Source organism: Suricata suricatta, chromosome 8 (genome assembly GCF_006229205.1).
Source record: "Suricata suricatta isolate VVHF042 chromosome 8, meerkat_22Aug2017_6uvM2_HiC, whole genome shotgun sequence".
NCBI lineage: Eukaryota > Metazoa > Chordata > Mammalia > Carnivora > Herpestidae > Suricata > Suricata suricatta.
In genome coordinates, this window is record NC_043707.1 from 124,432,306 (window position 1) to 124,442,099 (window position 9,794).

Below are 9,794 nucleotides of genomic sequence, written 5' to 3' on the forward strand. Positions count from 1 at the left end.
TTGTTAGTAGCTCTGTCAGACACTGTGCTCTGCGGTCATCTGCCGCAGTCGCCTGTGAGATGGGCACGGATCTGAGAACAAGTGAGAACTAGCTCAAGACCACGGGGGAGGAGATAAAGGCAAGAGTGTGGATTTAACCCAGTCTGACTCCAAAGCCGATGCTCCTCAGCACCCTGCACCCTCTTTAGATGCCTGGGGAAGGGCAGGAAGGGTAAGGGAGAATGCTGGCCCAGAAGTGTATCCATTCAGCAAACTCAAAGCACCTGCTACGCACCAGGCATTCTGCCTGGCGCTGAGTATACTGAGCTGAGGAAGTGGTCTCCTTCGGCCTCTAGGGGCCCGTGGGTCTGAGGCAGGGTCCTTGGAAAACAGCATGCCTCCAGCTGTGACCCAGGCATGTGCCAGACATGGTTAATCCCGATGGGGGCACTCTGGGGTCCTTCAAGGGAGGCTTCCTGGGGGAGGGGACATCCACCTGGCATCTGTAAGACGCACAGGCGCTTACAAGGAAAAACAGAGTAGCGAAGAGATCAAGGGGTGGACGGCACACCGTTAGTGAAAATCCAGAACGCAGAACCAGCAGAAGAGAGGCGGTGTGAGGGGGAGTAGCTGAGATGGAGGAGGGAATTAGCTAAGAGTGAGTGTGGGGGTGAGGGGGAGGTAAGTGTATAAAGAGACAGAGAGAGCTGATGAGTTGAGTTTTTACTTAAAAAGAAGCCTGAGAGTCTCTTCATCCTCACCCCCACCCCCCACCCCCCGCAGGCAACCAACACCAAGAAGGAAACCTGCTTCCAGTGGTTCTTCCAGAAGAAAGAGACAGCGGCCGGTCAGTACGACCCACAGACTGGAGTGGGAGTCCTGTGCATCGAAGAGGTGGGTGCAGCTGCAGGTCTCACACCTGCCTGCAGCACCGGGAGCACTGGGCGTGGAGTCAGATGCACTGAGTGCAGAGTCGGGAGCACTGGACACAGAGTCAGGAGCAGGGTTGGCACCAGGATGAGGTGCCACTTCGAGCATAGAATTTAAGGGGCCACTAAAAACTCAGTAATCAAGATAAATAACGTTTCATGCAGTATTTTTTAAACCAAAATTAATGCAAGGGGGAAAAAACGCCATGGAGGAGAAAATAGAAACATTTTAAATAAAGTCAGGAACAGTAAAACTGATATTTCCTTTTGTGTTGGATTCCATTTCTGGCCCCGCCACGAACTGTGTGACCTTGGGCTCGTCATTATCCTCTGAGCTTGGTTTTCATCTCCAACATGAATGGGTCAGCAGGGATGCTCTCCCAACAATGTGTTCCTGCCCCAACCAAGAGTGAAGGAGTCAGGACCAGAAGGCGACCGTGGTGTGAGGCGGGTCTGGGCAGAGCAGGGCTGAAGCTCAGCTCTCTGGCCCCGTGGCCTTCAGAGGGGTTGGCCAGGTTAGGATAGAGACACAAGGCCTGTTCTCAAACGTTCCATGCCTTTCTGCCCTGCGGTTGGTTTCTGTGGCTTCACTGGGTGCTACGGAGGGCCGGGGCAAATGTGAGTTTGCTGCCTAGGAAGGAAATAAGGACGTCAGATCTTCCCCCAAATCCTGGCCAGGATGATGCCACACTGGCCTTTGTCGCCACAGTGCAAGCTCCTGGCACAGAGCCTGGCATCAGGTCAGGGCTTCATAACTCCTGAGACCTGTTCTAATAACCCAGCCCACTGTCAAAGAACTTTCTGGCTCCCTTGATCCTCACAGGAACTACAGCGCATGGCCAGGGCAAGGGCTGTGCCACCATTTTACAGATGAGTAAATGGAGGCTCAGAGGGGTTAAGTGCAAAGACACAATCACCCTTCCCCCTGGTTTGGCTGGGACTTTGGAGCCTCCACTGGGGGAGGAGGGGACTGTGTGGGAGAGGACTATTGGGGTTCGGCCCTCCAGTTCTCAGGGAAGGGTTGTCTCTGCCTTGGATTCTGCCTCAAAACATACTAGGGGCGCCTAGTGACTCAGTTGGTTGAGCGTCCAGCTTCGACTCAGGCCGTGATCTCATGGTTCGTGGGTTCGAGCCCTGCATCGGGCTCTGTGCTGACAGCTCAGAGCCTGGACCCTGCTTCAGATTCTGTATCTCCCTCTCTCTCTGACCCTCCCCTGCTCGTGCTGTCGCTCTCTGTCTCTCAAAAATAAATTAAAAAAAAAAAACCATAAAAGAAAAACATGCTATGTAGAGATGGTCAGAGTGGCAGAGACCCTTTAAAGGAATGGGGAAGCAGACAGTTCTCCCGGGGCCTGAAGGAGCCGCTGTGCAATGAGAGGTCACCTCCGACCCCTGGGCCTTGCTTTGGAAACACAGCCCAGGCTCTTGCTTTGCTGGGTGTTAGTTCAGATTTCACGCAGGGCTGACGAGCATGTGCCAGAAAGGAGCCCCTTGTCCCGGGCAAAAGTTAGCAGCCTTCCTTCTGGAGCAGTGCAGAGGGGTCCCTCCAGCCGCGCCCCCAGGGAGCAGGGCAGCTTAGGGAACCCTGCAAAGAGAGCTCCCCATGCCCTCAGCCCAGCTGCCTATGGGTCCAAATGTGGGGTGTCTGCTTCTACCCTTGGTTCCCCCCACCTCCCTCTCCCTACTCCCAGGCTCACACAAGCCCTGAACTTGGAATCAAAGAGCCCAGAGGTAGAAGGAGGCTTTAGAGATCACCCATTCCAGATGGGTAAACTGAGGCCCAGAGAGGAGAAGAGGTGTTTTGGGGGTTTTTTTTGTTTGTTTGTTTTGTTTTGTTGGTTTTTTTGCCTGAGATCACACAGAGAGTTAGGGGCAGGCCTGGAGCCCAGGCTGATTCATACCCTTCCAGAACCTATGCCCATATCGGCATCTCTCATCCTTCTTTCCAGCTATCCAAAGAGGACAAGGGAATTTATAGAGCGACGGTTTCTGACAGTCGAGGGGAGGATGACACCATCCTGGACCTCACAGGTGAAGGTAGGAGCTGATGATGTGAGAGACGGGCCAGGAGGACCCAGGGATCGCACAGAATCACAAGGTGTGATATATGAGCTGGGGGTAAAATTTATGGGATCCCCATATTACTCAGGGCAACAGAGAGGCTAAGTGACCTCCCCAAGGCGACACAGCAGGTCGGTGCGAGGGGCCTAGTCTGAAATACTGAAGTCCATGGTCTCTACACCGCAAGAAGCCTACACTTCAAGACCTGAAGCCAGAATTCACTCCTCCACCCCACACTGAGGCCCAGGCTCAGTCAACCATCAGGCTGGTTGACTCAGCCTCCAAGAAAATTGTCAGGCTGCCCCATTTGTCCTCCATCCATGGTGCCCCCCTGTCCCATCAATCAGTGAGTGTCCCAGACCCAAGACAGTGAGGGGACATCCTGTGGAGCTCCCTGTGCCCTGAGCTGTTGATGAGTTCCACCAGGCTTTTCCAGGGCCGTGCCTACCCCTGGCCTGTCCCTAGATGGGCCCTATGTCAGCTGACCATTCTTTCTGTCTCCCTCCAGCTCTGGATGCCATCTACACTGAGATGGGCAGAATTGGTGGTAAGCAAGCCCCCCACCCTGTTTTTAGCCCTGTTCTAATGCCAAATAGCCTCCAGGGCCCCTCCCGCCAGCCTTGGCTACCAGGCATGGTTTAGTTTTCAACCTCAAAGATTGAGGGAGAAGTTCCTACACCCTCACAATGCTGCATTTCCCCCCATCGCACCCCTAGCGCAGGGGGCAGCTGGCTGGCGCCCAGATGTGCTGCCCAAAGGTCCTTGACCTTCTCCTTTGCCTCCCCAGCCCTCTCTGCAACCCCGCTGAAAGTCCAGGGGACCGAGGAGGGGATCCGGATCTTCAGCAAGGTCAAGTACTACAACATCCAGTACATGAAAACCACCTGGTTCCACAAGTAAGTTGGCCTTTCCCTGGAGCCCTAGCCCAGCTGGGGAGGTCGAGGGTGGTAGTGGACCGGCGGCACCTGCCCCAGAGCCCAGGCCCAAGGGGTTGGCAGAGACAGGGTCTCCCACTACTCACGCTGTCCACAGAGAGAATCGGAGACAGGGAAGAGCAATGAAAGGTACAGAAGGGAGGCTCCCCAGGGCAGGTGGGAACCCTGGTAGTAAACCCATTTTTCTAGAACATCCATGGCCACAGAAGGATCGTTGTCTTAGAGAAACAGCTTGAAACTGGGGTAGGGAAGGACGCAGAATGAGGGAGAACCAGATGGTTGGGTGGGTCACTTAGCAAACTCAGTAGACGGGCTGAGGGGAGAGGTGCGGGCAGAGGGATGTGTGGGGCTGACTACAGACTGCATGCCAGGGCCAGAAGGCAGGATGGGGAAGTTATCCACAGAGACCCAGCCAGGAGCTAAGTGACCGAAGACAGTTCGAGAGCACTGTTTTCCCTGCTGCTTATCATTTGCATGCCTCAGCCTTGTGGAGCAGACATTACTGCACCTGTCCTATGGAGAAGGCTAGAGTGATTTGGTCAAGTCTGTCGAATGAGTGAGAGCCAAAGCCACGGGCTCATTCCCTAGCCAGAGTTACTGAGCCCTGTGACCGAATCCTGAGGTGTCACTTCTGCCACACCACATTGAGGACATGGACTGGGCATCTCCAGGAATGAAATTTAAGTAAAGAATGGAAGGAGTTGATATGGTCTTTAAGGATTAGGAAAAGCTGATGGTGGAAAGAAACTCTGGGAGGGTTTAAGCTGAAGAAAATGAAGAGGTGAGGGAGTGATCCCCGGGAGTGGAGAATGTGGGGGTCACTGTTTCCTTAAGGTCCCAACCTGAAGGACATGTCACAAATACAGACTTAGCCCTGAAACACAGTTGACATGCCACAGATTTGCTGGATGAATGAATGAGTGAATGAATGAATGAATGCTGGATGGGTGGTCAGCCCACAGATCCAGAAACAAAACCCCAGGAGAAGAGTTTGGGGTGGGGGTCCCTGTGGACCCACAGGCAGCCAGCACTGGTGAGCAGGGCAGCACTGACGTGTTCAACATTTCCTTACCCTCGTATCCAGAGAAAAACGCCTGGAGAGTGGCGATCGGGTGAGGGCTGGCACCACCCTCGATGAGATCTGGCTCCACATCCTGGACCCCAAAGATGCAGACAAGGGCAAATACACCCTGGAGATCAACGCCGGCCAGGAGACCCGGCAGCTCTCAACTGATCTCTCCGGACAAGGTGGGCTGTCCACCCGTCTGTCTGCAGAGAAATATTTAGAAAATCCCGTGGTCTTTTGGGGGCAGGGGACTCCCGTCTCCCCACCCAATCCTGGCTCGGCCCCGAGAGAACACAGGGATGCGAAGACAGTGGAGGAACAGCCAGCGCCAAGCCCTGTGACCTGCCAGTCACAGGGGCTGAGGCTCTGACGCTCCCCCCCTCCCCTTTTTCCTTCTGGCAGCTTTTGACGACGCCTTGGCTGAGCACCAGAGACTGAAGTGAGTGCCCTCACATTTCTTGGGTGAATCATCAGCCCCTCGGGGTGTGGCAGGAGCTGGGTACAGGACTGCTTCCTGGGAGCCTCAGCCGGCTCTGCCTTTCCCTCATCGCCCCCCACCCCACCCCGGGCAGGCTTGTCCTTGAGCAAATGGGACTCAAGCTTTTTTTTCCCATTTCTGTTTTTCAGAGCCTTGGCCATCATTGAGAAGAGTAAGTCCACTCGTATTTCTGTTACTTTCGTGTCTGGGTCTTGGGCATCTTCCCATGAGTCCATGCTCTGAAGTCCCAGCTCCCCGTGGGGTCTGTGTGGCCATGGGCAGTGGCGACACAATGACTGACAGATGGCTAAGGGGTCCAGGGATGCCTGAGATGCGGGTGTGGACTGGGCAGGTGCAGCGCCTGGGGCCTGAAAGGCAGGGACACACAGGAGGGAGGCTGGGCAGGCTTTCGGGGGAGGGTTGGGGAGGGGACGGCCTTAAAGCTGAAGCTGGTTCTGGCTGTCGGGACCCTGGGGCCTCCTCGGATCCAGGACACAGCTCCAACCGCAGAGGGACACGATCTAGCCTCTGGTCACAGGGATGCCGCCACCAAGTCCATACACATTACATTCACTAGGGACCCCGGCCCGTTCCTTCTTCCCAGTTCTTGAGAGGAGGGGCACCTCAATGTCCCCTCCAGGCACCCACCAATCATAAGGATGACTTCGAGTCAGTAACAGAAGCACAGTGTGTCCCGGTTGTTTGTGAAGGCAAAGAAACATGTAGTATAAACTTCAAGATTTCTACCCAAAAAGATGAAAATAGAAAAAAGAAACATTGCTTAAAAATAAACCCCCCACTCTATGGAACCTGATTCTCGGAAGCAGCCGGCAGGAAAACATCCACACCAGCCCTCACTTTTTTCCCTTCCAGATCGTGCCAAAGTGGTGAGGGGCCTGCCAGATGTCGCCACCATCATGGAAGATAAGGTACCGACCGACCCCCCCCCCCGGACCCCCCCCGGCCCGCAGTCCCACACCTGCTCCCTCTCACATCCATTAAAGATCATGACACAAGGTAGCAACATGGATTCAAGAGCTGAAGGAGCCAGATCCACTCGAGTCTGGCCGAGTGACCACAGTGCCTTGGCATGTGTAGTATAAGGGAGAGACACTGAGCCTAGTGTCAAGTCCATGGGGGTGCTCACCGCCCCTCTCTAGCTGGCCCTGGGCATCACAACCTTCTGTCAGTGAACTCCCGTATCCCCAGGAGTTCGACCACATGATCCCTAAAAACCTCTCTAGAACCGAAATTGCCCAGATCTGGTGTTGTAGAAAATGAGCGTTAATGTTTGCATGGTGCTTACCGTGTGCCAGGCACTGTTCCGTATGTGCACATACTTGAGTCGGTTTCACCATCAAGGCCACCACTGAAACAGGGGCTTCTTACTAGTCACTCTTTGTAGCTGAGGAAACCAAAGCCCAGAGAGGTTAAGGGACTTTCCTAAGGTTACCCAGCCTGAAGGGGCAGAGCTGAGATCCGGAGTCTGCTGGTGCCCTGCTCCCGACTGCGTGTCTGACTGTTAAGCTGAGCACTCTGCGTCAGGGCTTGTTCAGGATTTTCAGGGGCGTCTGGGTGAGTGTCCGAGTCTTGATTTTGGCTTAGGTCATTGTCTCGAAGTTGAGAGATCGAGCCCCACATTGATTCTCTCTCTCTCTCTCTCTCTCTCTCTCTCTCAAAATAAATAAATATTGGGGTGACTGGGTGACTCAGTCGGTTAAGTGGCCAACTTCAGCTCAGGTCATGATCTCGCGGTTTGTGAGTTCAAGCCCCGCATCGGGCTCTGTGCTGACAGTTCACAGCCTGGAGCCTGCATCACAGAGTCTGTGTCTCCTTCTCTCTCTGCCCTTCCCTTGCTCACTCTCTGTCTCTCTGTCTCTCAAAAATAAATAAACACTAAAAAAAATTTTATAAAAATAAATAAATATTTAAAAACAAAAATAATTTTTAAACCCAATTCATAAATCTTTGTATGAAATCACAATAGTCTTATTTGCGTGGTAAAATCCTAATGGCATATGTGTGACAAAAAGCAATAAAGCAAAATTCAGGCCAATCTGGGGCAGATATTTGCTAGGGTAATAATGGTCCGAAACCCTGACAAGTGAATATTCCTGTAGAAAACTTGAGGAGTGGAGGATGTGGAATGAAAATACAATGTCTCTCCCTTCAGTGTTACCCTTGGTGGGTTACACGAGAACACACGTAATAAATGTATCACGAGGAGTCCCTGGTACTGGGGCTCTGGCGGGGGTGGGGCAGCAAAGGTGAATGTCAAGTGTTATAAGGAGGCCAGACGGAGTGTTCCCTTCCTGTCCTTTCCAACAGACGCTGTGCCTGACCTGTGTCATCTCGGGAGACCCCACCCCTGAAATCTCCTGGCTGAAGAATGACCAGCCTGTCACCTTCCTTGACCGCTACCACATGGAGGTGAAGGGGTCCGAGGTCACCATCACCATTGAAAAAGTCAACAGTGAGGACAGTGGGCGCTACGGCGTCTTCGTCAAGAACAAGTATGGCTCTGAGACGGGCCAGGTCACCATCAGCGTGTTTAAGCACGGGGAGGAGGCCAAGGTGCTGGAGAAAACGAGAGAGAACATTCAGGCACAGCCTCAGGCCTAGTCTGGATGGCCCTGTAGGGTCAACCAGTGGGTCACAGCCTGGCGAAGGCCACCCGGCGGGGCAGGGGGGAAGGGGACAGGGTGGAACCCAGGAAGGGGGGTGAGAGTGGAGCGGGTACACTCATGCGCAGAAGCAGAGACCTTGCTGGGGTCCTGAGGGGTCTCGGGGTAGTGAGATCGGCACCGGACTTGGAACGGAGAATTAATTATGTGCAAGACTCCACTCCAAGTCCAAACTCCCCGTGGGCCTTGCCTTTCTCGTCTGCTAAATGGGAATTCCTACTCCAAGGGACTGTTTATGAAAAACCCTTTAGAAACCATATTCCAGGGGTTCTCACCAGGAGGAATTTTGCCACCACCTCCCCCACCCCTCACAGGGGGCATTTGTCAATGTCCAAACTTTGGGGTGTCTGCTGGCATCTAGTAGGTAGAGGTCAAGGATGCTACTAAACCACAGCTCCCTCCCCCACACACACACAGAATTACCAGACCCCAAAGGACAGTGGGGCCAAGGTCACCACGTTCCCCCCTTCAGGGGTCTATATTTTCAATCCACTGAAGTTCAACAAACGTTCATGAGGCCCCCAGGTGCCGGGCTGAGAATATCCCTGGAAGCACAAAGATAATTGATGTTCAGGCCCCGCCCTCGAGGCTTCAGCCCAGCAGGAGAGACAGACCTGGATATAAGACTCCAGGACAAGGCAGGTACGGATGACAAAACAGATCCAAAGAAAGTGTCACGCAATCAGAGGAAGGAGCTAGATGGTCAGAGGAGGAAGATAGATGTTCGTCCCAGTGGGGGAAGGTGGGCTTTAAAACACCTTCCCAGAACTGGCAGAATTGGAATTGGACCCTGAAAAATGAGTCCCATTTGGCAAAGTTTAGGGAGGAGGACATTTCAGGGTGACGCCGGAGAGGTGGAGGACCTGGGGGGGGGGCCCTCCAGCCTGGGGCCTCTGCCTGGGGCACACTGGTTGGCCTTGTCCAATGGACCTCAATACGAATCTGGTCACGTCGCTGCACTCCAATCTCCTTTTTGTAAAATAAGATTTGGAGGGAGTGGGTTTTTATACAGTGATAGATGCTGGTTGTACTATTTTAAAAAACCCTGAAAATGATAGAGGAGAAAATAAAAGTCATCGACACTCCCACCACCAGGAGAGAACTCCCGCCTCTGATTTCTGAACTGGATTCTGGAGTTCAGGGTGAAATGAATCACTCCTCCATCCACCACGTACTCGTGCTCGCAGGCAGGTGGCCTAACTTCTTCCCCCCAGAGGCTCCCGTTCCAAGCTCCCTGGTGCCGTCAGACTGGGTGTCCGGCAAGGGGGGTGGGGGGGACGTGACTGTCCCCGGTTGGGAACGCCTATGGGAATTGTCCAGATCTTGGAGACAGACACACCCAGGCTTGAAGCGGCAGGCTCGCTATGTGCCCTTGGGCGATTCTTTTCCTTTCTCTGGGCCTCGCTCAGTGTCCCGTCTGTAACCGGAGAAGCTGAAGGACCATTTTTGAGGGCTTTCCAGCTGATACTAAGAGTTGCATTACCTCCCGGAACTTAACTCCCTTTGGCTTTGCTTTCCCCGTGACTGGTGGAAAAGGCTCTATGCTAGCCCCTGCTCCTCTCGTACTTGGAGAGGGGACGCGGCTTCTTTCGTCGTGTGTCACTGCAAAATGTCCCACACTTCAAAGAAATCAGAAAGCAGAGTACCTATGCACTTTCTGCT

At 53.7% G+C, this 9,794-nt stretch overlaps 1 protein-coding gene across 1 annotated transcript in view; it reads left to right on the forward strand.

Moving 5' to 3' along the window:
- MYOM3 (myomesin 3) overlaps positions 1-9,226 on the forward strand; it is a 45,591-nt gene extending 36,365 nt beyond the window's left edge. Inside the window, exons 29-37 of the mRNA XM_029949431.1 lie at positions 763-873; positions 2,858-2,945; positions 3,478-3,516; positions 3,757-3,865; positions 4,989-5,152; positions 5,373-5,409; positions 5,598-5,620; positions 6,322-6,377; positions 7,777-9,226. Of these exons, the coding sequence (XP_029805291.1) occupies positions 763-873; positions 2,858-2,945; positions 3,478-3,516; positions 3,757-3,865; positions 4,989-5,152; positions 5,373-5,409; positions 5,598-5,620; positions 6,322-6,377; positions 7,777-8,070 (921 nt within the window). The 3' untranslated portion in view covers positions 8,071-9,226. The remainder of the gene's footprint in view (positions 1-762; positions 874-2,857; positions 2,946-3,477; positions 3,517-3,756; positions 3,866-4,988; positions 5,153-5,372; positions 5,410-5,597; positions 5,621-6,321; positions 6,378-7,776) is intronic.
- Positions 9,227-9,794: the final 568 nt, after the last annotated feature.